Raw genomic sequence first — 27586 nt, 5'->3', positions numbered from 1 at the left:
GAGGTCCGTTCTTATCCTGAAACTGTTCTTAACCTGAAGCACCACTTTAGCTAATGGGGCCTCCTGCTGCCGCCGCGCCACCGGAGCACGATTTCTGTTCTTATCCTGAAGCAAAGTTCTTAACCTGAAGCACTATTTCTGGGTTAGCGGAGTGTGTAACCTGAAGCGTATGTAACACGAGGTACCACTGTACTGGGGAAACAAATCTGCATAAGTCTACCTATCATTGTTCTTTTTGATCTGTAAATGAAGAGCTCTGTGTAGTCCAGAAGTTTGCATGCTCCTGGGAGAATGGTAATTCGCCCCTTGACAGTGGAATCCTATTCATGCTGTTTCAGAAGAACGTCCCACTGTTCTTCTGCCCCAACCATGTATGCCATGAGTAGGCAAACTAAGGCCCGGGGGCTGGATCCGGCCAATCGCCTTCTAAATCCGGCCCATGGACAGTCCAGGAATCAGCGTGTTTTTACATGAGTAGACTGCGTGCTTTTATTTAAAATGCATCTCTGGGTTATTTTGGGGGCCTGCCTGGTGTTTTTACATGAGCAGAATGCGTGCTTTTATTTAAAATGCATCTCTGGGTTATTTGTGGGGCATAGGAATTCCTTCATTCCCCCCCCCAAAATATGATCCAGCCCCCCACAAGGTCTGAGGGACAGTGGACCGGCCCCCTGCCGAAAAAGTTTGCTGACCCCTGATGTACGCCAATGAGGAAGGGGGTGGCTGTTCAGAGGAAGGAGTGAATGGTTAAAGGGAGCAAGAACTGGCTGGGGCAGAGGGGGGCTTCAGCTAGCCAGCCTGCGGCTGTCGCCTGCAGCTTGAGCCTCGCTGGGAAACGAGAAGAGAGGCCAGGAGGCCGAAGGGTCATCAGAGAGGGCATCACTACTGTAAGCAAAATACAGGAAAGGATATATTTATGTTTCCTCCCCGCGGCCCTCCTTCCCCCGCCATGCTGACGGGAGGAACAGAAAGGAGCCGAGCGCTTTTGCAAAACGGCGCGCACATCTCAAAGAAGGCCTAGTTTCTGCGGCCGCTTTGCAAAAAAATAAATAGGCAAGCAGTCTAGAATTAAAAAAAAACAACTGCGCCAACATCTGTGGCTCAGATTGTGCCAACTACAGTAAGTTATGCGCTCCTCAAGTTGCATAAAAAGCACTGGTTGCCACACCGCAGAACACACGGCAAGCCAAAATTGTATTTTATGGAACCAATTCATTTAGAGTTTCAGATGTCAAGTTCCTTAAGGGACTGAGATGGGCTGCAAAAGCCATGAGATGCTCACAGATGGTGATAGTGTCTCAGTAAGAATTATGAGAAACGGTGTGTTTTTTTGTAAGAAGTTGAATTAATTTTGAAGAACCTGGCCCAGAGAAATGGAGGGTTTGGAAAATGATGGGCAGGCAGGTAGGGTCTCTGGGGAAGCTTGCAATGGATGTGTTCCAATGGATCCCAGGTCAGCAAGCCAAAACCAAGATCTGCATGACATGACTCTGGTCCTCCCAGTTGGGTAAGCAAGGAAGAATGGGCGGGTGAAGATCCTGAGGAAGATGGAGGAATAGAAAGCCAGAGGCAGCGGCCAAATCACCTCAGTGGCTGGCTCTTTTGATTGACAACACACCTGGATTTCTCAGCATCCTTCCTGGCAGCAAGTCAGAAACAACATAAACAAGATGCTCAAAGATGGGCAAACCGAGGCCTCTGTACGAACTGAGACTCAGTAAGGTGTTTTTGACCGGCCACATCCGCCTGTCACTCACCTGGTGTCCTGTGAACTCAGGTAGAGCCTGGAACAGGTAGAAAGGTAAAAAGGTAAAGGACCCCTGGACGGTTAAGTCCAGTCAAAGGCGACTATGGGGTTGCAGGACTCATCTCGCTTTCAGGCCGAGGGAGCTGGCATTTATCCACAGACAGCTTTCTGGGTCATGTGGCCAGCAGGACTAAACCGCTTCTGGTGCAACAGGACACTGTGACGGAAACCAGAGCACACGGAAACGCCGTTTACCTTCCTGCCACAGTGGTACCTATTTATCTACTTGCACTGGAGTGCTTTCGAACTGCTAGGTTGGCAGGAGCTGGGACAGAGCAACGGGAGTTCACTCCGTCGCAGGGATTCGAACCGCCAACCCTCCGATCGGCAAGCCCAAGAGGCTCAGTGGTTTAGACAACAGCGCCACCCGCGTCCCTTGGGACAGGTAGAGCCGTAATGGCAAAGGGATTAGTGGGAGACTTGATGGGTACTCCCAGTTCTTCCTTTCCATTTGGGGGATGCTAAAATCTGGAGCTGATGAATGGGTGTATCTACTTCAGAAATTAAGAGGAGCCTGCTGAATCAGGCCAATGGCCCATGCAGTGCAGGATCCTGTTCTCACAGTGACCAACCAGATGGCTGTGGGAAACCTGCAAGCAGGATTCGAGCATAAGAGCAACTCTCCTCTCTTCAAAGTGTTGGTGCTGACCTTGAAAGCCCTAAACGGCCTCAGCCCAGTACACCTGAAGGAGCGTCTCCACCCCCATCGTTCTGCCCGGACACTGAGGTCCAGCACCAAGGGCCTTCTGGCAGTTCCCTCCCTGCGAGAAGTGAGGTTACAGGGAATCAGACAGAGGGCCTTCTCGGTAGTGGCACCCGCCCTGTGGAACGCCCTCCCAGAAGATGTCAAAGAGAACAACTACCAAACTTTTCGAAGACATCTGAAGGCAGCCCTGTTTAGGGAAGCTTTTAATGTTTGGTGCATGACTGTATTTTAATATTGGAAGCCGCCCAGAGTGGCTGGGGAAGCCCAGCCAGATGGGCGGGGTATAAATAAATTATTATTATTATTATTATTATTATTATTATTATTATTATTATTATTATTATTACGGTTCCCGGCAACTGCAAACATGCATGCAGAGAGAAGCTGCGGCAAAAGATAGAAAGATGGTCCCTGGTTGGTCTCCCTGCAACTTGACTCCCTAAAAACAAACTGTGATGGCCCTTTTCCTCACTCCTTCAGCACTGAATAAAGAGCAAGGAAGACTCTGGCCTGCAACTCTGGAGCGCTGCTGCCAGTCAGTGCTGGGCTAAGTGGTCCGACTCAGTACAATGCAGCTTCATCTGCTCCTATCCTGCTGTTAACTGGAGGCAGGCATGCCTGGTGCCGTCGCATCCGGTTCTTCCAAGCCGCTCAGTGCGGCAATAAGTCAAGGGCTCTGCGTTCCCACCCGATGCCTTCTGAAATCTCAACATCCCACAGTGCCCTGCCCTGATATATAATAAATCAAAAGGGGGGGATAAAACGCTCTTTTAAGTTGTGTTATGGCTGTGGCACAAAGAGGCTGAAAGGCAGGAGAGATATTCCAAGATACGGCTGGAAAATTTTGCCCTTAAAAGGGAAAAAATTGCACCCATTATTCTGGGTTTTTTCTCCCCCTCGCTGGTCGGGGCAGCCCAGAAGTTCGCGCGAGGTAAGGCCTGATTCTCAGATCCGCTGCCCGCATGCAGCCCTGCCCAGAGAGATCAAGCGTCTCCTCGACGCAGCCAAGTGGACTGAGGAACGTGGGCACACAAAAGCTTTCCTCCCTCTCTCCCAATGCGAGAACTCGCAGGCGTCCGATGAAGCTGCCCGGAGGCGGTTGGAGGATGGATGGCGGCTAACAGATTGAGGCTGAATCCTGACAAGACAGAAGTACTGTTTTGGGGGGACAGGGGGCCGGCAGGTGTGGAGGACTCCTTGGTCCTGAATGGGGTAACTGTGCCCCCGAAGGACCAGGTGTGCAGCCTGGGAGTCATTTTGGACTCACCGCTGTCCATGGAGGCACAGGTTAATTCTGTGTCCAGGGCAGCTGTCTACCAGCTCCATCTGGTACACAGGATGAGACCCTCCCTGCCCACAGACTGTCTCGCCAGAGTGGTGCATGCTCTAGTTATCTCCCGCTTGGACTACTGCAATGCACTCTACGTGGGGCTACCTTTGAAGGTGACCCAGAAACTACAACTAATCTACAATGCAGCAGCTAGACTGGTGACTGGGAGCGGCCGCCGAGACCATATAACACCGGTCTTGAAAGACCTACATTGGCTCCCAATACGTTTCCGAGCACAATTCAAAGTGTTGGTGCTGACCTTTAAAGCCCTAAACGGCCTCGGTCCAGTATACCTGAAGGAGCGTCTCCACCCCCATCGTTCAGCCCACACGCTGAGGTCCAGCGCCGAGGGCCTTCTGGCGGTTCCCTCATTGTGAGAAGTAAGGTTACAGGGAACCAGGCAGAGGGCCTTCTTGGTAGTGGCGCCCACCCTGTGGAACACCCCCCCTTCAGATGTGAAGGAAATAAGTAGCTATCCTATCTTTAAAAGACATCTGAAGGCAGCCCTGTTCAGGGAAGTTTTTAATATTTAACGCTGTATTGTTTTTAATACTTGATTGGGAGCTGCCCAGAGTGGCTGGGGAAACTCAGCCAGACAGGCGGGGTATAAATAATAAATTATTATTATTATTATTATTATTATTATTATTATTATTATTAGCTGAACGCTGGAAGGTTTGGAAGAGGCAAAAGGATATAACTCAACTGGTAGAGAATGAGACCCTTAATCTCAGGGTTGCGGGTTCGAACCCCATGTTGGGCAAAAGATTCCTGCATTGCGGCGGGTTGGACTAGATGCCTCTGGTGTCCCCTTGCAACAATTCTGTGACTCCAAGGAAGGACTTCTTGCAGAGTTAATCTGTAGAATTTGCTTCCACAAGAGACAGTGATGGCCACCTGGACGGCTTTAAAAAGAGACCAGGCAACTCCATGGGGGATAATAATAATAATAATAATAATAATAATAATAATTATTATTATTATTATTATTATTATTATTTATATTCTGCCCTCTCCAGCCGAATCCGGGCTCAGAGCGGCTAACAACAGTAAAATAATACAGCATTCTAAAATCAATTTGTTATAAAATCAGTTCAAATCAAATTGATGGCAACCATTGGGCTAGAGTTCTGTGAGGATTGCCAAAGGAGGGGGTCAGACTGTGCCTTGGCCAAAGGCCTAGTGGAACAGCTTCATCTTGCAGGCCCTGCAGAAAGATGTCAAGTCCCGCAGGGCCCTAGTCTCTTGTGACAGAGCGTTCCACCAGATCGGGGCCACAGCCGAAAAAGCCCTGGCTCTGGTTGAGGCCAGCCTAACCTCCCTGTGGCCCGGGACCTCCAAGGTGTTTTTGTTTGAAGACCGTAAGGTCCTCCGTGGGACATACCAGGAGAGGCAGTCCCGTAGGTATGAGGGTCCTAGGCCGTATAGGGCTTTAAAGGTTAAAACCAGCACCTTAAACCTGATCCTGTACTCCACCGGGAGAGAGTGCAGCTGGTAGAGCACTGGGTGAATGTGCTCCCGCGGCAAGGACCCCGTAAGGAGTCTCATCGCGGCATTCTGCAGCCGCTGGAGTTTCTGGGTCAGTCTCAAGGGCAGCCCCACGTAGAGCGAGTTACAATAATCAAGCATGGAGGTGACCGTCGCATGGATCACAGTGGCTAGGTCAGGGCGAGAGAGGTAAGGAGACAACTGCTTAGCTTGGCAGAGACGAAAAAATGCCGCCTTTGTTATAGCTGAAATCTGCGCCTCCATGGAAAGGGAGGTGTCGAAGATTACACCCAAACTCTTAACGGACGGTGCTGGCACCACTGGCTACTAGCAGCAATGGGTACGCTCCCCCTCCTGTGGCAGGGAGTCCCACAGCTCAACCGCGTGCGGCTTAGAGAAGGACTTTCTTTTATCTGTCTCAAATCTTCCAGAACTTCACTTCATTGGGCGTCTATGAGCTCGAGAGGCGATGCCAGCTTTGTACAATCACAGAACCGTAGGGTTATCCAGTCCAACCCCTGCAATGCAGGAATCAACGCAGAACGCCTCTGAATGCCATTGCATTGCACTGAACATTGCATTGAAATGGAATCGAATTTGTTAAATTGTATGAAAGTCAATATGTATGGAAGTGAGAGCTGGACCATAAAGAAGGCTGATCGCCGAAGAACTGATGCTTTTGAATTCTGGTGCTGGAGGAGACTCTTGAGAGTCCCATGGACTGCGAGAAGATCAAACCTCTCCATTCTGAAGGAAATCAGCCCTGAGTGCTCACCGGAAGGACAGATCCTGAAGCTGAGGCTCCAATACTTTGGCCACCTCATGAGAAGAGAAGACTCCCTGGAAAAGACCCTGATGTTGGGAAAGATGGAGGGCACAAGGAGAAGGGGACGACAGAGGACGAGATGGTGGGACAGTGTTCTCGAAGCTACCAGCATGAGTTTGACCAAAATGCGGGAGGCAGTGGAAGACAGGAGTGCCTGGCGTGCTCTGGTCCTTGGGGTCACAAAGAGTCGGACACGACTAAACAACTAAACAACAACAACAACATGAAAGTCAATAAAAATTTATGGGGAGAAAAAGAACGCCATATCCCTCTCACCTGCTAGTTTTTAACCAGAGATGTCCAGGGCTTAACTGGGGAACTTCAGAACGAATCCCATGGGCTCTGCCACTGAGCTAGGCTCCAAATGTTTTCACCTGCGTCCGTTATTTTGTGGCCTGGAGATGTTTTGGAGAGGAGGGCAAGCAAAGACCAACTCCTGGTATGTCCCGCAGAGGACCCTAAGGTCCACGAATAATAATAGCTTAAAGGTCCCGGGCCCTAAAGAAGTCGGACTATCCTCCACCAGGGCCAGGGCCTTTTCAGTGATGGCTCCGACCTGGTGGAATGCTCTGTCTCATGAGACGAGGGCCCTGAAGGACTTGATCTCCTTCTGCAGGGCCTGTAAGACAGAGCTATTCCGCCTGGCCTTCAATTTGAATTAGCCTGATCCTCTATTCCCTTTTCCCTTTCTTCTTCTATGAAGAAACCCTTCTGGGACCCACATTTAAATTCTTCCCTGGTCTCCTTGCTGGCCCTGCTTGGCCAGTTAGCCCTGGTGATCATTTGATGTTTACTGGCTGGGGTTTCCCCTACCCAAAAAATGACCCCTGAATTTTATTGACATTGATGCTGCTTTTATGTTGTATTTTATGCTTTTTTTAAGTCGCATTTTAACCAATGTTTTATATTTGCTGTTAGCTGCCCTGAGCTCGGTATTTAAACCGGGAAGGGCGGGGTATAAATAAAAATTAATTATTATTATTTTATATTGACTCTGCTGCTGGCCACCTCCTTTTACCCCACGAAAGACGAGCAGAGCGGCTATTAACAATTCCATTTCTGGGTTGATGGCAGCATTGCCCCACTAGGAAACAATAAGCCTCATCGTCACATCCGTGGCACACATCTGGAGTTACAAAGGAATGAAGAAGAGATTTGGCTGCTGGCGCTAAACCCGGTGCGAATATCAGAATATAGCAAACGCCTCCCCTTCTGATTTACGATCATGAGACTGAACTGAAAAATACAGAGCTTGTATCTAAATATATGCACTAATCAGCCTTCAAATAGACACAGCCATGTGCCTGCCTTAGATTATGAGCTTGCAAGTCAAGCAATATGCCTGTTTAATTGCTCCAGGTCAGCATTCCCCAACCTGGTGCCCTCCAGATGTTTCAGCCTATAAATACGGCCAGCGCAGGGTTGCAGATGGATGGGGTAACAGTTGTGGTACAAAATATCTAGAGGGCTCCAGGTTGTGGCAGGATTAGGGACCATTTTGAAAGATCACTTCCGATCAAGAGTCGGGCTTTAAAACTGTACGGTGGTACCTTGGTTCTCAAACGTAATCCATTCCAGACGTCCATTCTGAAACCAAAGCGTTCTGAAACCAAGGCACGCTTTCCCATAGAAAGTAATCAAAAATGGATTAATCCATTCCAGACTTTTAAAAACAACCCCTAAAACAGCAATTTAACATGAATTTTACTATCTAACGAGACCGTTGATTCATAAAATGAAAGAAATAATGTACTGCAGTCACACAATCAATCAGTATCTGTACTGGGTTCCACACAGTCACAAAAACAAAACAAAAAGACCCGCGAAAACAAAAGCGCAAAATAAATAGCAAAAACAGACAGACCTCAGCGTAACACTCAAAACGGAAGCATGGCACTCAAATCGGAAGCGTAACACTCAAAATGGAGCACATTCGGCTTCCGGAAAAAGTTCGCAAACTGGAACACTTACTTCCGGGTTTGCAGTGTTTGGGTTCCAAGTTGTTTGAGTACCAAGGCGTTTGAGAACCAAGGCACCACTGTATTAGAGGTTGTCTTCCTGGCTGCGTCCCGTGACATGGAGAAAGTAATCTCTTTTTAGCAAATGGCTAATTTCTAATGCAGAAAGGTTGGAAATCAAATTGAAAGCAATTATGTGGACTTTGGTTGCTTTTTATGCGATGCTATTTTTTTTGTGTGTGCTTGTGCTTTTTGCAAGTGCAGGTTTTAAAAAATCGTTCCGAACGCCATATTTTCCCGTATGCGAAGATCACAGCGGGGTTTGAAGTGTAAGAAAAGAGCAGGATATATTAAGAAACATGTTGGAGAGGATGAAATTAGATGAGACGGAACCTTAAAATGTAACTGTATGCAATTTGAGTTATAAGCATCCGTGTTGGGTGAGAGGGAAGTTTTGCTGAACTCGAATATAATTGTTGAGTGACAAATGTAACTTGCTATATAGAGGGGAAAGTATAAAATAGGATTGCAAAAAAAACAAAAACAAAAAAAAACAACCTGTTGTGTTTTAAATGGCTGTGACCCACCCTGGGACCTGATGGTGAAAGACGGGGTAATTAATTGAAATAAAGGCAATAATATTGATATCTAATCTGAGGCAGGAATTCAGGGTATTGACCTACAAGGGGAAACTCAGCACGGAAGACTCGATTGTCTGTGTGGATCATGGATAATGAGGAATCTGTTGACGGTGCAAAATCTATGAGGAAAGTCGCTTCCATCTATATCTGGAAACGGACACAGAAAGGAAGATGGAATGAGGAAGTCACATCAAAGGCTCGTCTCTCCTACGCATCCCTGAGAAAATCACGGGGAGGAATTTCGGCTTCTCGGGGGTCCATTTCCCATACTAATAAGTAGCTGCAGCGTGAGGCGAGAAAAGAAAGGGATTTTGGGTCACGGTCCCTCCAAAATATCTTGTTTTGGGGGGACAAAGAGGATGGTGCCAGCTCCTCCAAGGAGCTGTTAAACTGTGAGGACGGATGAGGATGCTAAACGGACCTTGAATAACCCATTTCTTGGAACAGGAGTTGTGCCGGTTTAGAAAAACACCTCCCGGGGAATTCTGGGAACTGTAGCCAAATGGGCCATTCTCTGGCCAAAGAGCAGATTAAAAGCAGAACCATCGTATTTTTCGCTCCATAAGACGCACTTTTTTCTTCCTAAAAAGTAAGGGGAAATGTCTGTGCGTCTTCTGGAGCGAATGCGTGGTCCCTGGAGCCAAATTGCCCAGGGGCAAAAAGCAGATCATGCTTTTTTTTTTTTTGAAAGAGGGAAGTGGGTGTTGAAACAAAGCCGCTGATCGTTTGCTGGGGAGAGAGATAAGGGACGCTAGAGATAAAGGAGGCTGCCTGGGAGCGGGGAGGTAAAAGCCCATGGATCCTCAGGATTTTTACATTGGGTCTCCCCAAATTCACCATCAGATCACATAGCATGTCCATGGCTACAGCCTGCACCAAAAAAACCACGCATCCACTGTTTCCTGGGGCTGCAGTGGTGCAAAAATGTGGTTAGAAAGCACGGATCCACATGGATCCTCAGGATTTTTGCCTTGGGCTACCCCAAACTCACCATCAGATCACATGTCTGTGGCCACAACATGAACCACAAAAATCATACATCCACTGTTTCGTTCAGAATATTTTTTTTTCTTGTTTTACTCCTCTAAAAACTGGGTGCGTCTTATGGAGAGAAAATTACGGTATTTGCTCTTTAGCCACTGCACCAGGCTTCAGCTGAGGGTAGTTGAAGGACATAAAAACAGTGTGTTCCCCGGCTTCCAGGATTACAACAGAATCAAGGAATCACAGAATTGCAAGGGTCCCGAGGGTCATCTAGTCCAGCCCGCTACAATGCAGGAAGCTGAAGCGTCCATGACTGATGGCCGTCCAACCTCTGCTTAAAAACCTCCAAGGAAGGAGAGTCCGTCACCTTCCATCCCACAGTCAAACAGCGCCTACTGTCAGAAAGTTCATCCTGATGTTTGGTTGCAATCTCCTTTCTTGCAACTTGAAGCCATGGATTCGAGTCCTAGCCTCCGGAGCAGGAGAAAACAAGGTTGCTCCCTCTTCCATGTGGCAGCCCTCGAGATATCGGAATATGGCTATCCTATCTGTTCTCAAAATAAATAAATAAATCATTCCAGTAGCACCTTAGAGACCAACTAAGTTTGTTACTGGTATGAGCTTTCGTGTGCATGCACACTTCTTCGGAATCGATTGTGACAGCAGTCATGAAATTAAAAGACACCTACTTCTTGGGAGAAAAGCAATGACAAACCTAGACAGCATCCGTAGGTCCGTATAGTTAAAGCTATGGGTTTCCCAGTAGTGATGTATGGAAGTGAGAGCTGGACCATAAAGAAGGCTGATTGCCGAAGAACGGATGCTTTTGAATTCTGGTGCTGGAGGAGACTCTTGAGAGTCCCATGGACTGCAAGAAGATCAAACCTCTCCATTCTGAAGGAAATCAGCCCTGAGTGCTCACTGGAAGGACAGAACCTGAAGCTGAGGCCACCTCATGAGAAGAGAAGACTCCCTGGAAAAGACCCTGATGTTGGGAAAGATGGAGGGCACAAGGAGAAGGGGACGAGAGAGGACGAGATGGTTGGACAGTGTTCTTGAAGCTACCAGCATGAGTTTGACCAAACTGCAGGAGGCAGTGGAAGACAGGAGTGCCTGGCGTGCTCTGGTCCATGGGGTCACGAAGAGTCGGACACGACTAAACGACTAAACAACAACAAAGGTGTTACTGGAAGGAATTTTTTTATTTTGTTTCGACTACGGCAGACCAACACGGCTACCTACCTGTAACTAGAACTATCTCCTCTCAGTCTCCTCTTTTCCAAAACATCTCCAGCTCCTTCAACCGTTCCTCATAAGGCTTCGTTTCCAGATCCTTGATCATCTTGGTCACCCTCCTCTGCACACCTTCCAGTTTGCCAACATCCTTCTTAAATTGTGGCGCCCAGAACTGGACACAGGACTCCAGGTGTGGTCTGACCAAGGCAGAAGAGAGCAGGACTATGACTCCCCCTATTGTACAGTCATACCTCGGGTTACAGCCGCTTCAGGTTGCATTTCCTCGGGTTACACACCCGCTAAAACCCGGAAGTACTGGAACGTGTTACTTCTGGGTTTCAGCGGTCGCACATGCGCAGGAGCACTTAATCACGCTTTGCACATGCGCAGAAGACCAAATCGCAACCTGCGCATGCACAGACGCGCCGTTGCGGGTTGCGAACGTGCATCCCGCACGGATCACGTTCGCAACCCGAGCGTCCACTGTAATTGATAAGCGTAAACTGCTTAACTAATATTTGCTGACGTTTAATGATACAGTTTACTAATGGATGACTGAATATTGCTTTATTTTATATAACTTGTTTATTGTGACTTTTTTTTTGGTATTGGTTCAGGTTGTTAGATTACGTGGTTGTTTCTCCAGCTTGTGAAGCACCATATAGAAACTTAAAAGTGAAATGAAATACCGTATTTTTTGCTCTATAAGACTCACTTTTCCCCTCCTAAAAAGTAAGGGGAAATGTGTGTGCGTCTTATGGAGCGAATGCAGGCTGCACAGCTATCCCAGAAGCCAGAACAGCAAAAGGGATTGCTGCTTTCACTGCGCAGCGATCCCTCTTGCTGTTCTGGCTTCTGAGATTAAGAATATATTTTTCTTGTTTTCCTCCTCCAAAAATTAGGTGCGTCTTGTGGTCTGGTGCGTCTTATAGAGCGAAAAATGTGGTAGAATTGACATAGAGACTAGACTTCTGTTGATGCAGCCTAGAATATCATTAGCTTCTTTCTTTTTTTTTTGCTGTTGCAAAAAAAGGAAATGGGGCGGTTTCATGGACTGGACGACCTTCTGGCTTAATCCCAGCTTCTGAAGCACTTTGAAAGAGCTATATAATGTTGTGGGATGAAATCGCAGGAAGAGCCAGCGGCGATGTCATTAATAATATTAAAAAAAACAAAAACCAGTGTGGAAAGCACAAAGCAATCCAGGAAATCCGTCTGTTGAAATCTATCAACGAGGCACAGGAAATATTTCATTGTGAAAAGAGAGAGAGAGAGAGTGATTAAAAATATATCTAAACATTGTTTAAACATGGGATAGTGCAGCAGGTAGAGGCACGAGGCTCTGAATCTCTGGGCTGTGGGTTCGAGTCTCACGTTGAGCAAAATATTCCTGCATTGCAGGGGGCTGGACTAGATGACCCTCGGCTCCCTTCCAGCTCTGCAAGTCTAGGATGCTAACAGCCTAGTACAGATGCAGACTGGGAAAGATTTTGACTTTAAAAGCTTGTTTTGGTGCCAAAAAGACGAAGAGAGCCGGTGCGGTTTGGTGGTCAGAGCTGTGGGACGAGGACCTGACCCAGGGTTTCTGGGCAGCGAAATGGGTCTATATGTTGCAGATGCATGCCAAAAGGTAGTGTTGTCTAGTGGTTGGAGCACTGGTCTGCAAGTCCTATCTTCAAATCCCCGCTCGGCCATGAAGCTCACTGGGCAGCCTCGGGGCAGTTCCTGTCTCGCAGCCTAGCCTCCCTCGCAGGGTTGTTGTTGTGTTGTTGTGAGATTGAGGGTGCAAACCTGGCCTATAAATACAAGCACATATCGCTCTGGTCTCTGACCTGGGCTCAACCTCCTGGGATACGGCACTTCCACAAAACCCTAATAATAATAACCAGAACACAGTGGTACCTTGGTTCTCAAACTTAATCCGTTCCGGAAGTCCGTTCCAAAACCAAAGCGTTCCAAAACCAAGGCGCGCTTTCCCATGGAAAGTAATGCAAAACAGATTGATCAGTCCCAGACTTTTAAAAACAACCCCTAAAACAGTAATTTAACATGGATTTTACTATCTAACGAGACCGTCGATCCATAAAATGAAAGCAATCAAGAATGTACTGCAGACACACAATCAATCAATCAGTAGCTGAACTGGGTTCCACACATTCGTTAAAAACAAAAAGAGCCGCAAAAACAAAAACGCAAAATAAATAGCAAAGACAGACAGACCTCAGCTTAACAGTCAAAACGGAAGTGTGGCACTCAAAACGGAGCTTCTGAAAAAAGTTCGCAAACCGGAACACTTCCTTCCGGGTTTGCAGTGTTTGGGTTGCAAGTTGTTTGAGTACCAAGGCGTTTGAGAACCAAGGCGCCACTGTACCAGCAAGGCCAAGATGTCGGTCTTGTCATCTGGGCATCCCAGGACCTCCAAACACACTGCCTATCCTTCAATCCCGGAGAGATCACTTCAGTGCCGCAAACTCAGCAATTTGACCTCACCCTCGAAGGCACACTCCATTGCCTCTCGGAACAGACGGATGCCAACAACACCAGCAGCAACAACAACACAACCTCCAAGACGGCCTCTCCCCATATGAATCAGCCTGGGCCCCTGCAGTCTCCATCAGAGGCCCTTCTCTGTGTGCCCCACCCAAGGGGCAGAGGGCGGCCGCACAATAACAGGGCCTTTTTGGTGGTGGCTCCCCAACTTGTGGAACGCTCTCCCCCGGGAGACACACCAAGCACCATCATGGCCAGCCTGAAGATGGCAGGCAAAGTCCTTTCTTTTCACTCAGGCCTTTGGTAATTAAGCTGCCTCCTAAAACGGGGTTCAACTTTTAATGGGGTGGGCAGGACTCATATTAATATTTTGGGGTGAGTGCTTTATATATGCAATCTCAAGAGCGGTTTAACAATCAATCCCTCTTCCCTGGGAACTCAGCAGAATGGGACCTCTCGGGGGGTCTTCAAACAACTCTCACCTGCCTTAAAAAACTACATCTCCCAGAATTCTTTGGGGGGGGAAGAAGGCATGTCTGTTTAATTTTTTTTATATATAAATATTTATTAAATTTTCCAGTTTTATACAAACACAAAAGCAAAAAGAAAAAGAAAAATATTAAAAACAAATCAATTTCAACCACAGTTTTTCAATAACATGTTCCTTTGACTTCCTCATACCTCCCCTTCTTGTTTTCTAGTTCAAATTGTTAATCCAGCAAATCCTAATCTCTTAACATTCCTTTTAACTAACACCTTATTCTCCAATCAGCTTTTTAAATTTTATGACTTAAACAATTTTAATCCCAATTATTTTTAACATAACAGCTAGAGACCACATAAGTTCGATCCAGCATCTTTCAAAGTTCATTAATTTTATAGTATTTCTGTAAATAGTCCTTGAATTTCTTCCAATCTTCTTCTGCCGACTCTTCTCCCTGGTCGCGGATTCTGCCAGTCATTTCTGCCAATCCCATACAGTCAATCAACTTCATCTGCCATTCTTCCAGAGTGGGTAGATCTTGCGTCTTCCAGTGCTTTGCTATGAGTATTCTTGCTGCCGTTGTAGCATACATAAAAAAAAGTTCTGTCCTTCTTTGGCACCAAATGGCCAACTATGCCCAAGAGAAAAGCCTCTGGTTTCTTCAAGAAGGTATACTTAAATACCTTTTTCATTTCATTATAAATCATTTCCCAGAAAGCCTTAATCTTTGGGCATGTCCACCAAAGGTGAAAGAATGTACGAAGGCATGTCTGTTTAAAGCTGTATCACAGTGAATGGAAGAACGTGATTAAAGAGTCTCTAAACTAAAGAGTCTCTAACTAAAGAATCATGGCAAGAAAAATTGACGGACTATGCAGAACTGGCAAAACTGACATATAAGCTGCAGGACAAGGATAACTGTGACTTTAAGGATGAATGGGAACCCTTTACAAAGTACAGTAGTACCTCGGGTTACATACGCTTCAGATTACAGACTCCGCTGCCCCAGAAATAGTACCTCGGGTTAAGAACTTTGCTTCAAGATGAGAACAGAAATCGTGCTCCGGCGGCACAGCGGCAGCAGGAGGCCCCGTTAGCTAAAGTGGTGCTTCAGGTTAAGAACAGTTTCAGGTTAAGAACGGACCTCCGGAACGAATTAAGTTCTTAACCCGAGGTACCACTGTATCTGAAGACGCAACAAAGCGAACTGGACTCCTTGGCAGGTTTTGAATAAACATTCACAAACTTTTTATTGATAATAATCAGCTAAATAGTTTGAGGATCTATAGAACTTTGTAACATGCAGAAAACAGCAGTCTCAGAGAAACCAAAGACTGGAACTGAGGGAAATAAATTTAAAAAAAAGAGATTATAGAGTCTCATGCTCTTAAATGTACGGTCCGTGAATGTGGCCAGTCCACCAACCGTGCCCAAACGCCATTTTTCAGCCTCCACGTCTTCGCAACAACAAAAAAATCACAATGTGCAGCTAAGAAACTGCGAGTGAACTCCACGTCCCAGTGAGCGGGCAGTCAAGCTGTGCTGAATTAAATGCCAATATACTTTTAGAAAGGATAATAACCCCCTTGGTGGAAGAAGGAGAATGATTCCCGCCTCCTCCCCCCCCCCCGGGCAGCCCCCCTGCGGAGATCAGATGGCTCCTTCTCCCTTTCTCTGTGCCAAGAGGAGAAACCACCACCTCCATCCAGCCTCTGGCGCACTTTAAATCACAGATACAGGCTGAAGGAAGGACAGGGGTTTCACATGCAAACAAACTTCTCTGCCTCAAGGAAGGAAGGAAAGCAAGAGGCAAGCATGAGAAAACACAGGACTGTCCCCATTCCAGATACCTATACAGTGGCATAATAATAATAATAATAATAATAATAATAATTATTATTATTATTATTATTATTTATACCCCGCCCATCTGGCTGCGTCCCCCCAGACACTCTGGGCAGCTTCCAACAAAACACTAAAATACAATAACCTATTAAACATTAAAAGCTTCCCTAGTACATTGGTTCTCAAACTTAATCCGTTCCGGAAGTCCGTTCCAAAACCAAAGCGTTCCAAAAACAAGGCGCGCTTTCCCATAGAAAGTAATGCAAAATGGATTACAGCGGTACTTCAGGTTACATACGCTTCAGGTTACATACGCTTCAGGTTACAGACTCCACTAACCCAAAAATATTCCCTCGGGTTAAGAACTTTGCTTCAGGATGAGAACAGAAATTGTGCTCCGGTGGTGCGGCGGCAGCAGGAGGCCCCATTAGCTAAAGTGGTGCTTCAGGTTAAGAACAGTTTCAGGTTAAGAACGGACCTCCGGAACGAATTAAGTACTTAACCCGAGGTACCACTGTAATCCGTTGCAGACTTTTAAGAACAACCCTGAAACAGCAATTTAACATGGATTTTACTATATAATGAGACCTTTGATCCATAAAATGAAAGCAATAAACAATGTACTGCAGTCACACAATCAATCAATCAATCAATCAATCAATCGGTAGCCGAACTGGGTTCCACACAGTCACAAAAGCAAAAAGAGCCACAAAAACGCAAAATAAATAGCAAAAACAGACCGACCTCAGCGTAACACTCAAAACAAGTGTGGCACTCAAAACGGAGTACGTTCAGCTTCCGAAAAAAGTTCGCAAACCGGAACACTTACTTCCGGGTTTGCAGTGTTTGGGTTCCAAGTTGTTTGAGTACCAAGGCGTTTGAGAACCAAGGCGCCACTGTATTTTTTAAAAGCTGGATACCCACAAAAGTGTCAAAGAACCCGCATCGATCCCTTTGCTACAGCCAGATTTTCAAAATCCACCTTAACATTTATATCCTCTGCAGATTTGTCTTCCCCTCTTCACTGTCAGATTTTTAAAAACGCTTGAGTCGGAAAAAGTAAAAAAAAAAGTTTTGAGACCAGAGGCCCTGAGTTTGCTAAGGGTTCCCCCAAACCCTTTTGGTTGAAAAATTGGTTCTCTGCTCTAAATCAGAGCATCCCAGAGTGTCTGAGCTCTGGGGTGCAGTAGCTAATTTAAAATAAAAATTTCCCTGTGCTGCGGTTTCTTGTTTCTTTGTTGATTTATTTCACTGCAGACAAAACCTGAGCCTGTTTTTAACAGCAACCTGACACAGAAATGTAGCACGTGGCAATTTCCCCCCACTGTGGTCTTGTATGTGCAAACTTTCTTTTGCTGCAGTGATATGTCTGGTGCAGCACATACGAAGGGTCCAGTCTATATCCAAATATTTGTGACAGCGAAAAACACAGAAAGTTGCCTTCTGGTAAGCAAGCTAAATGTCCATGTAGCCCTGTGTTGTCTAAAAGATGTTGGATGTAGGGATGCGGGTGGCGCTGCGGTCTAAACCACTGAGCCTCTTGGGCTGGCCGATCAGAAGGTTGGCGGTTCAAATCCCCGCGACAGGGTGAGCGCCTGCTGCTTTGACCTTCCTTAGAATCATAGAGCTGGAAGGAACCAGAAGGGTCATCTGATTCAAGCCCTTGCAATGCAGGAATCTTTTGCCCAGCATGGGATTCGAACCCGCAACCCTGGGATTAAGCATCTCATGCTCTACCAGTGGAGCTATATGTACGTGTATACGCATATATGGAAACCTTACGTTCAAGACGTGTGAACTTTATCTTCAATCCCCGTTTATTTTCACATTCCTCTGCGTTGTCGCAAGCCTGCTTTCGAAAAAGAAACCGTTCCTCTCTGTCGCACAAAAACAAAATACGAACCCAAGGAGCACTGCATTCCTTCCCACAAAAAGATACCCATATGCAGGAATGTCGAGATATTAAAGAGGTTTTTTTAAAAAAATATAATAATAATAATAATAAAACCTCTGTTCGCTTTTGCATGACAATGGGCAGAACATCAGAAACAACAGCAAATGAAAAAAATAAAAGTAATCAAATAAAACAGAGAGAAGGCCGTCTAAACCCCCTACAGAGGAGTTGAAAACTCTCCTTTCTTTTTTCATCCAATGTTCTAGGCACAAAATCGGCTACAGCCAGCCAACGGATTAACACTTTGCGGAGACCTTATATAGCAGTCCAGGGAACTATTGCTGGCAGCGTTCACACATGACAGCACCGAGTCCAGCACCACGTGGCTTCCCTCGCTTTGGGCGCAAGCAAACTCCTGGGCCTTCCTGGCTGACGCGCAGAGAAAACAGCCAAGCGAAGAGATCGTAAAGGAAAAATAGAAATTATATGAACAAGATACGATGTGGAAACACCAAGATAAGACTGAATAGAATTATGAATTTTCTTTGGACTGATTGGGACTGATTTGGACATTAACACAGTAATAAGAAGATGATCTGAATCCCCCTTTGGATCTTGAAGTATGGGTTCCCCCAACAAAATTTAAAAATTTGGCTTTGTAATTTGGAATTTATGTGATGTGATTTAATTTGATGTGATTGGCGAGTTAATAAAATTATAAAAAAAAAAGAGAGAGAGAACAGCCAAGCTGGCAGAACCGTCGTGCGACTGGGCTGGAGGTGGGAGAAACTCAGTGGCTGAATAAATGCGTTTCCCCCCACAATTGAGGGAGAAACTTCAAGCATCCAAAACCAGCCCATCAGAAGAAAAAGCCAGCAACTCTAAGCGCAAGGAGATCACAAAATCAAAGAACTGCAGGGCTGGAAGGTACCCTGAGCATCACCCAGAATATGCAGCTAGCTGCCCCACACGGGTATCGAACCTGCAACCTTTTGTTCTTTTGTGCAGAAGAGCGTTCAAATCACACCGTTTCCCTACCCAGATTCAGCTACAGGCACACAGAATGCTGTTTTGTAATAATAATAATTACAGTAAAAACATAATTGGGGGGGGGGACCGATTTAAAATACAGGTTAAAATGCAATCTCGTTTTAAAAGTAGCCCATAGATCAAAACCAGAAGGGGAGGGAAACAGAAGGGTCAGACTGAGTCCAAACCAAAGGCCAGGCGGAACAGCTCTGTCTTGCAGGCCCTGCAGAAAGATGTCAAGTCCCGCAGGGCCCTGGTCTCTTGTGACAGAGCATTCCACCAAGTCGGGGCCAGTACTGAAAAGGCCCTGGCCCTAGTTGAGACCAATCTAACTTCCTTGAGACTTAGGACCTCCAAAATGTTGTCATTTGTGGACCTTACTGAATAAGATGCTTTGTCCATCTAAATCAATATTGTTTGCACTGGTTGGCAGCGGCTCTCCAGGGATTCAGGCCCGTGTTCGAAATCCCCCAGGTGGCAGGAGCATTTGGCGAATGGAATGGGTCCACTTGCGACCATGTGGAGATCTCTGGGTGCCACGTTGGCCGACTGACATCTCCACCTGGCTGGCCCCCTCCAACTTTCTTAAGCAGGTCAGCAGAAGAGCTTATATACTGCATTTATATCTCACCTTTTTCTCCAAGGAGTACATGGTTCACCACCCCCACCACCCAGTTAATCCCTACGACGACCCTGCTTCATGACTTGAGTGAGGATTTGAACCCGGACCCACTACACAATCCTGGCTCCCTAGAGTCCTTCTGTTGGGGGCAGCTCTATAAATTAAGTCAGTAAATAAACATGGGGCAAGCCCAACATCACTGAGAGAAGGACCTGAAATATTTTCCAAGAAGCTTGGCTTTGTTTTGTCCTGGATTGTTTTAGTTGCTGTTCTGATGTGTTGCAAACCACTTCTGATTTTTTTCCTTTAAAATATAAAGTAGTATGGAAATGAAATTAACAACAACAACATCCCACTGCAGGGGAGGAAATGTCACCAAGACACTGTGGTGACCTTAACCTAGGTTTAAGGCACCATGTGGCAATTCACTTATATACAGTCACACCTCGGGTTACAGACGCGTCAGGTTGCGCGATTTCAGGTTGCACACCGTGCCGAACCTGGAAGTACTGGCATGGGTTACTTCTGGGTTTTGGCGCCTGCGCATGTGCAGAAGTGCTAAATCACGCTTCGCACATGTGCAAAAGCGCCAAATCACAACCCGCACATGCGCAGACCTCAGGCTAAGAACTTAATTCGTTCTGGAGATGCGTTCTTAACCTGAAACTGTTCTTAACCTGAGGTACCACTTTAGCTAATGGGGCCTCCCACTGCCGCCGCCACGATTTCTGTTCTTATCCTCAAGCGAAGTTCTCAACCCGAGGTACTATTTCTGGGTTAGCGGAGTCTGTAACCTGAAGCGTCTGTAACCTGAAGCGTCTGTAACCCGAGCTACCACTGTATCTGAATTTCTAACATTGATTTCCAGTCCTTCCCTGGGAAATTGAACCCGCAACCTCCTGCATGCAAGGTACCACGGAGCGATGCCTCTTCCACGAAGGCAGGAATGATATAAGGCAAGGACGAGAATGGTTCTCTGGACCTATGAGCACGTGTGCAAGCCAGAGAAAAGTGTTCTGGGCACACAGACACCACAAGTCAGCAAATATCGCAAGGCTGTCCTACTGGGTGCACAGTTCCAATGCTTCACTAGGAACTGGGTTTCCCAGAAGAAAAGCTAAGCTCCTTGGATGGAGCTGGGCCTGTGCTTCTTCTAGGAACCTCTTATGCCAACATCAAACCTCTCAAGATCTTCGCCACCACAAGCCCTAAGCATGTCAACCGAACACGGAGGAATACATTGGTTACTCCTCAACCAGGAATTTTGGGGGAGAGGGTGGGCTGCAGCCTTTCACCATAAAACACTGCTATTGGTGCAGCCGTCTCGGGTCCACTTGTGCATGAGCGCTAGGAAGGATTTTATAAATCTTTGTTTCTCAATTTGATCCTTTTACACTAAGGTTACCAGATGTCCCCATTTCCCAGGGACAGTCCCCAGATTTACAAATCAGTCCCCTGACAAAACCCATCTATTTAGTAGGAAGTTGAAAAGTGTCCCCAGATTCACTGAAAAAAATCTGGTAACCTTATTTCACACGGCTTTTTACATACCATGGCATTTTATGCACTGTGACTTGACGTTATTTTTTATTTATCATAAGTTGGTAATCATCGCAATGTTTAAGAGTGGATTTCTGTTTAGTTATTATTTGCTGGCGTTTTGTGAATTTTATTATGTACTGTTATATTCAAACAGACTTTTGAACGCCACTTGATGTTCAGTCATTCATTCTAAAGTTATGTTTCACTACGACTTTTTGTACAGGATCAGATCATTACAAGGGGCGTGAGTACAAATTAAAAGCGAAATGAAAAATGAAGTAACATCTGGACATCGGCACCGACCCGCCAGATCGCAGGTGCACATGGTATTTCCACACAACAGTTTCCTCTCCAGAACCAACCATCTCCATGCAGCTTTTGCAAGGAGGCCTAGATCCTTTCCCAAAACGTTCCACTGACAACCAATTCCGGGGTGCCAATCATCTCCATCGGGATGTCAGTTTCCAGCACGGCATGCTGCGTTTATAGGTGCACCAAAGTTCAGCCACGCTCGAAAGCAGGTGGGGACTCCCAACCCCACGCCACTCAAGCCCAGATCTTGCAACTCCATCTGCAAAGGTGGACTCCTCCCTCCAAACAAAAAAAATCAAGACGAGAACTCTTAGCCCCTACTGAATTAAAATATCTTACAACTCACCACTTGCGGCTTACTCCTGGCCAGGCCGACGCCCGGCTCCTCATGATGCTTCGGGCACCTGGGCAGTTTGGGCTCAGACGTGGTTGGCGTGGCGGGCGAAGATCTGGGCGTATCCACCAAGCCGGCGGAGGGCGGCTCACCGAGGGCCAAAATGTAGTGTTTAGTGACATCTTCCAACGAAGGGGTTTGGAGGACTGGGTAGGGTTTCGTGAGCAGGCGAGGGAGGTCCGGCATGGCCCCGTGGACATTCTGGCTCAACGGAGGGGGGGTGTTGGCGCCCGCGATGGGGATGAAGGTGGCGGGCTCGCTGGCGTGGCGGGTGTGCTTGGAGGGCGGCCTGGCTCTCCCCAGAGCGGAAGGGGCAACGGAGGGAGGCAGATCGGGCTCTTCGGCACGGCCCTCCTGTGAGCTGGCCCTGTTGCTGCGCTTCTTTGAGCTTCGGCGGACGATCCTGGGCGACAACACCTCGGCTAGCTTCGGGTCGAAGCCATAGCTCGGAGCCAAGTCGGCTGCGTCGCCCTCTGGAGCCGCCGGCAAGATGTGCTCGGACTGGGAGTACAGTTTCCCCCCGTCGGCCTCCCTCACCTGGTCCGACAGGATGGGCTCGCTGCTGGACGGAGGGATGCTCTGGTCCATCTCACTGATGGGCTCCCCGGGGCCATCGAAGCCAGCGCCGGACAGCTCTCCGCGGCGGCTGGGGTCGCTGAACGACTTCTTCTTGATGGTCTTCCCATTGCCTTTCTCGTCGATCACTTTGTCCAGGGCGCCTGGTTGGCTGACGATGTTCTGGATCACAGTGCTGTAGTCTTTGACACCTTCGCTGCAGACCGACAGGTCGCTGGCAGCGCTGGCAGCGCACTCGGAGAGAGAGACGGCAGAGGCCTCCGGCATCCCCGACTTGGAGCTCAGCGACCCCAGGAGGTTACTGTCCACGGAGAAGTTATTTGGGTCGTCCGTGAGGGAGGACCTCCTGTGCGGCATGGGGTCGCTCAAAGACCGGTAGGCCTCGCCGTTGGACTCGCCGTTGCTCCCGCTGCTGGACTCGGAGGTGCCGTTCCCCACCGACGGGAACTTCCTACGCCGGCGGAGAGCACTGGGCGTAGAAGGCGCCTCCAGCGCTGTCTTGGCGTTGGGAAGGGCCTCTTCGGCAGCACCCAACTTCTCGCTGTTCACTTTGGCTGTGTGGTTTGGAAAGCTCAACGCGGACAGGCTGCCTTCGCTTCCTCTTTGGTGCTTCCAGGCCGCAACCGACGGGTTAAGGTAACTGTAGGCAGGGCCTGTTTCGGGCTCGGTTACGATGCCTTCATCCGTCATGCTGGATTCAGGACCCGAGAGTTCCTCCAAGGACTTCCCGCCAGACAGGTTCCCTTCGGAGTCCGCCTTCCGCAAGCCCTGCCCGCGGCCTTCTTCCACAGCTCCCTCCTTCCACGTTTCCACATCCTCTCCTTCGCCTTCTGCGCTTCCGACGTCCTTTTGGTCCAGACTGAAGTTGTAATCGTGCTGGGAGCCGATCTTGCTTATCTTCTCGAAGACCTGCCTGGCTTCTTGGATGTACTGGTCTTGGATGACGACCGGCAACTCTCCGTCCTCGCCGCCTCGGCCAAGTCCACGGCCGCAAACGGCATCTTGGTCGCCGGCGTTGGTGAGGAGGAGCTCGGAGGAGCTCTGCTTCATTGCGCTCTGGTGGAAGAGCCTGCGGGGAACGGGTTTGTCTGAATAGGTGAAAGACTTGGCCCGCCTCAAGGTCGCCGTGAGGTCTTTCAGAGTCGGCCGGCTGCCGCCCGGTGCCCACCGGTTTGGCGGCTGAGCGTCGCTTTGGGTTCTACCTACCAGCTGCTGTCCAGCCAGGCCATACTGGTAACTTCTGCACCTGCCGCCACCAAAGGCCTCTTCCTCCTCCTCCTCGAGTTGGCTGGCCCTGCCATCCTTCCTGCTGGCCTTCAGATCCGAGAGGTCCGACTTCAGGAAGCTGAGCAGCGCCAGTGTCTCGGTCGCAATATCCGGGTTCGACATGGACTTCCTGTTCCTGGACTTCTCTGCTGCCTCCAGGCCGACGCCGCGCAGGTTCTCGTACGGAGGGAAGTCCTGCTTGGCTCGGACGATCCCCAAGGGGAACTTGGGGCGGGCGCGGACCTGAGCCTGCAGCCGAGCCAGGCTGTCGCTTTGGTTGAAGCTCGGGGAGCGGAACAGGCCTGGACCCCCTTGCGAGCCCCTGCCTTGGCCAGGCCAGGAGGCCCCAAACTGGTCCTCCTCTTTCAGCGTCTCGGTGCTGGAATACCTGCTGCTGCTTCGCGACCCGCAGGGGCTCGGGGAGAAAGGGGGGATGTTGACTTTGGAGACTCGGGAGACGAGCGGGAGAGTGGGTGCTGAGGAGAGGGGCCCGTGGGTGCCGAGCAGGGAGCTGTTGCCGCCTTCCAGCGGGCCTCGACCCAAGATGGGGCCCTCGCCTGCAGCTTTGGCCTCGCCCAGCAAGCTGGCACTGGCTGAGGCCTTGACCTCGGGAGACGGCCTAGTCCTTTCCTCAGCAGGCAGAGAGAGAGTCTGCGCCAGGTCCTCCTGGGCCTTGAGGTACCACTCCATCCCCGCCACCAGCCCATCGCTGCCCGAGGCCTGTTCTTGGGGCAAAGGGTCCTTCTTTCTCTTCTGGAGGGAGCGCTTCCTGGGGGCAGCCAGACGGTTCTCCTCCTCGCTCCCTGAGGACCTCTCGTGGGGAGATCCGTGCCAGCTGTTGCCGCCAGGGGGGGAGCAGGCAGCCGGCTGGGGGGCCCCCTTGGGCCTGGCCATCAGCTCCTCCTCGCTGCTGGAAATCTCCCCTGGCCTGAAGTTGCTGCTTCCACCTTCGCCCAGGAGAAGGACGGCTGGAGAGGAGGAGGAGGAAGAAGAAGAGGACGAGGAGGCAGCTGGCAGCAGCGTCCAACTATGCCAGGAATGTAAACTCTCCCGAAGTGGCGGCGGCTGCGGCAACTTCTCCGCCTCGGTCCGGGGGGCGCCCCCGGCGGGCAGGCGGTGGGTCCGAAAGGGGATGCAGCTGCGCGGGGGAGGCGTCGGAGGGGCCTCCCGGCGCTGCTCCGCGACGCGCGGCCTTTCTTCCTCCCTGCGCCCGGGCGCCGCCCCATCGGGCAGGAGGCGGGGGGCGCCGTCCATGCTGCCCGGCAGGTGTCCCAGCTCCCCGGCTTGGTCTTGGGGGGCGCGCGGTGCCGCGCCTTCCTCGCCGGCGTCGCCTCGGGGGCCTCCCTGCTGTTGCCGTCGAAAGCCGTCTCCGAAAAGTTTGCGCATCTCGGTCACGCTGGGCCAGTCGAGCGCCGCGTCTCCGCCTTTGGGGGGCTCGCTCAGTCCTTTCCCCCGAGGAGGAGGCGGAGGAGGAGGCTGCTCGGCGGCGGCTGCCGGCGTCTCATCGGCGGGCCGAGCCGACTGGTCTTCCCTGGCCCCGGCGCAGGTGGAGGAGCCTCCTCTCCCCGCGCCCGGCTCGCTCTGGGGCGCGCAGAAGCGCCGCGAAAGTTGGCGCACCGACGGCGACAGGCTCCGCAGGGCTCGGCCGCCCGGCAGCGGCGTCGGAGGAGCAGGATCCGGCCCGGGAGAAGGCGACGAAGACGAGAGCTTGGCGACGCTGCGGGAGACGCTGAACGAAGCAGCTCGGCTGGGCGATCGCCGTCCGATGGGCTGTGCTGGCGGCGGCGGCTGCTGCTGCTGCGCCCTGGCGCTTGGAGGCTGACCCTGGCACGGCTGGGCGCCCGGGCGCGCCGCCGCCTCCCGCTCCCCCCGGGGGCCGCCGATGCCGCCTCCTCCTCCGGCCCGCTCCTCGGGCCCGATCCACCTCTCGAGGCGCTTGCACGAGGCGCTCCGGGAAAGGGGGCTTCTCCTCCCGGCCTCCCCCTCCGCCATTGTTTTTACGCGCCCAGCTTTCCAAAGCCACCCCCGGAATCGCCCCCTTCCTGGCTCCCCCTCTCTCTAAATCGTCCGGGGCACCGCGCCGGCGCCCATCCGCGCTTCCTTTCCGCCGTGCAAAGAAAGTGGGGGCGGCCTTTTTGGGGGGGGGTGTGTGGAAGCGGCAGAGAGAGAAAGAGGCAGATCTTGCAGCAGCCAAACTTCCAGGCAAGTTCGCACAGTTTTGCAGTTCAGTTTTAAGCGGGGCGGGTGGACGGCTGCAGCAGCAGCCCGCGCTGGATTTTGCAACAATGCAAAAAAAGGGGAGGAAGGGAGATCGCAGCCTTGCAGATTCGCTTTTTCCTTTTGCTCGATCTAGGCTCCCGGAGGAGATCCAACCGCCGTTTCCCCACCACCCGCGATCCGGACTTCTGGTTCTTTTCCTTCCCAGAAGAAGAAAGAAGATCCCGGTGGCTGGAGAAGCGGAAGGAAAGCCGAGGGTGATGGTTGCGACGCCAAACTTTCAGGCCCAGGAATCCGGCCGGCCCGTCGGATTCAACGGGAGAGCCCCCCGCCGCATCTCAGTGCAAGGAAGACGAAGAAGCGACCTTCCAAGTATGCGCAGGAATTCTCCGGGGTTGGTGGGCCGGGGGTGGGGGTCGGGGGGCCCTTCTCGCCATCGTGTATTTTTTTTTAAAAAAATAAAATAATTTACAAAAAGTAATTTTAAAAAATGGTTGCAGGAGCCCCCGGCGGCGTTGCAAACGGCATCCCGTCTTACTCTCTCCAGCCGTTTGTTTGTTGTGTTTATTTTTGCGTGGTTCTTTTTTTCCTCTGCCTTTTTTTTTTTTTAGCATTTCACATAAACTTTCCCCCTCAAGAGGCGTGGTTTCTTTTCTTTCTTTTTTAAAAAAAAGGAAGAAGAAAAGGGGGATGGTCTTTTGCAAAGCAAAGTCTCTGGGAACATTTCTTGTGCAATTAAAAAGGGAGAGAGAGGAGGAGGAGGAGGAAACGAGGAGTCACCCCCCTTTGTCTCTTCGGAAGGGATATTATATTTCGACTTCCAGGTCTTGCAGCCGCGAGACCCTGAAACCTCCAGGAACAGGCTTCGCAAACGCCATCCTATGCAAGGCTCGGTTCTAGGGGCATAGGATCAGGTTGTGCCAAAGTGTTGCGCTGCGAGAGTCGGTTCTGCAAACAAGCGCCCTTAAAAGCAGCTTGCTAAGCGCAGGAGGATCGTAAAAACTGCTTTCTGGATCCGACCCGAGGACTTATCTAAGCCAGCATCTGGCTTCCCACAGTGTCCCGCCAGAGGCTTCAAAGAAGAAAGCCTGGAAGCGATTGCTCCCTCTGCGATTGCTCCCCAGCAGACTGATACTCAGAGGTAGACTGCTCCTGTACAGGGAGCTCCTCTGTAGCAATAGCCGTGACAAAAAGCCATCGGTGGGTCCGTCCTCCGTGGATTTCAGTTTGGCTGCGCTGGCGGTGCACTCCAGCGGGAGCGTCTCCTGCACCGAGTTGCCCCAAAAGCGAATCTCCAGTTGGGTTATGCCTTTTGAGTTTTGTCAGTTCCCATTTCTGTGTTTAGAGGATGTGGCTTTCCGATCTGGGCCAAACCGGAGATCTTCCTTTCCAAGGCTCCCTCCGTTTTTGAGGTAGCAAGTCAGGAATGGAAAGGGTGTGATCTTTGCTCCCTCGGCTGAAGTCGGTTCCAAAATTCCCATTGACTTTAATGGGCTAGGATTGCAGCCAAATATTTTAATAGTGCTGTTGCTTTTAACTCGTAAGGCCTGGGAAAGCCCGTTTTCTCTGGAAGCGATTTGGGCACCATCTACCGATTAAACGCTAGCAACTGTGCAGCTGTCTTCACTTTTGTGCATATACCTATGTATATATACATACATGTTTGCTATTTTCCCTGCCATTCTGGGGTAGGATATAAATAGGCCCATTTCGCAGACAGGAACCGAGAGTGAAATAAAACGTTTTGGCACGTTAGGGAATCCTTTGGCCAAACCAGCGTTTGAATCCAGATCTAAATGCAAACTTTCAGCTGGTGTTTTGGGAAGGAGCAAATGAGAGCGCTGGGTGTACTTTTAAGAAATACGGTTTATTAATTTTACTGTTTTTAAAGAAATCGGTTCTCTTTTTGGGCTTGCTGTATTTTGAAGAGGAGGACGTG

At 49.6% G+C, this 27586-nt stretch overlaps 1 protein-coding gene and 1 long non-coding RNA gene across 2 annotated transcripts in view; one reads left to right on the top strand and one right to left on the bottom strand.

Moving 5' to 3' along the window:
* Positions 1 to 27521, bottom strand: part of ARHGEF17 (Rho guanine nucleotide exchange factor 17) — a 183032-nt gene extending 155511 nt beyond the window's left edge. Inside the window, exon 1 of the mRNA XM_083609482.1 lies at positions 21541 to 27521. Within this exon, the coding sequence (XP_083465608.1) occupies positions 21541 to 25422 (3882 nt within the window). The 5' untranslated portion in view covers positions 25423 to 27521. The remainder of the gene's footprint in view (positions 1 to 21540) is intronic.
* The window catches only part of LOC310760986, a 221998-nt gene that overhangs the window by 22146 nt on the left and 172266 nt on the right, over positions 1 to 27586 (top strand). Inside the window, exon 2 of the long non-coding RNA XR_014547154.1 lies at positions 10619 to 10920. This is a non-coding gene — a long non-coding RNA (uncharacterized lncRNA). The remainder of the gene's footprint in view (positions 1 to 10618; positions 10921 to 27586) is intronic.

Source organism: Podarcis filfolensis, assembly GCF_964270895.1.
Source record: "Podarcis filfolensis genome assembly, chromosome: 4".
In the NCBI taxonomy this organism is placed as follows: domain Eukaryota; kingdom Metazoa; phylum Chordata; class Lepidosauria; order Squamata; family Lacertidae; genus Podarcis; species Podarcis filfolensis.
The sequence above is the reverse complement of the archived record's forward strand: the minus strand, read 5'-3'. Positions and strand labels throughout refer to the sequence as shown.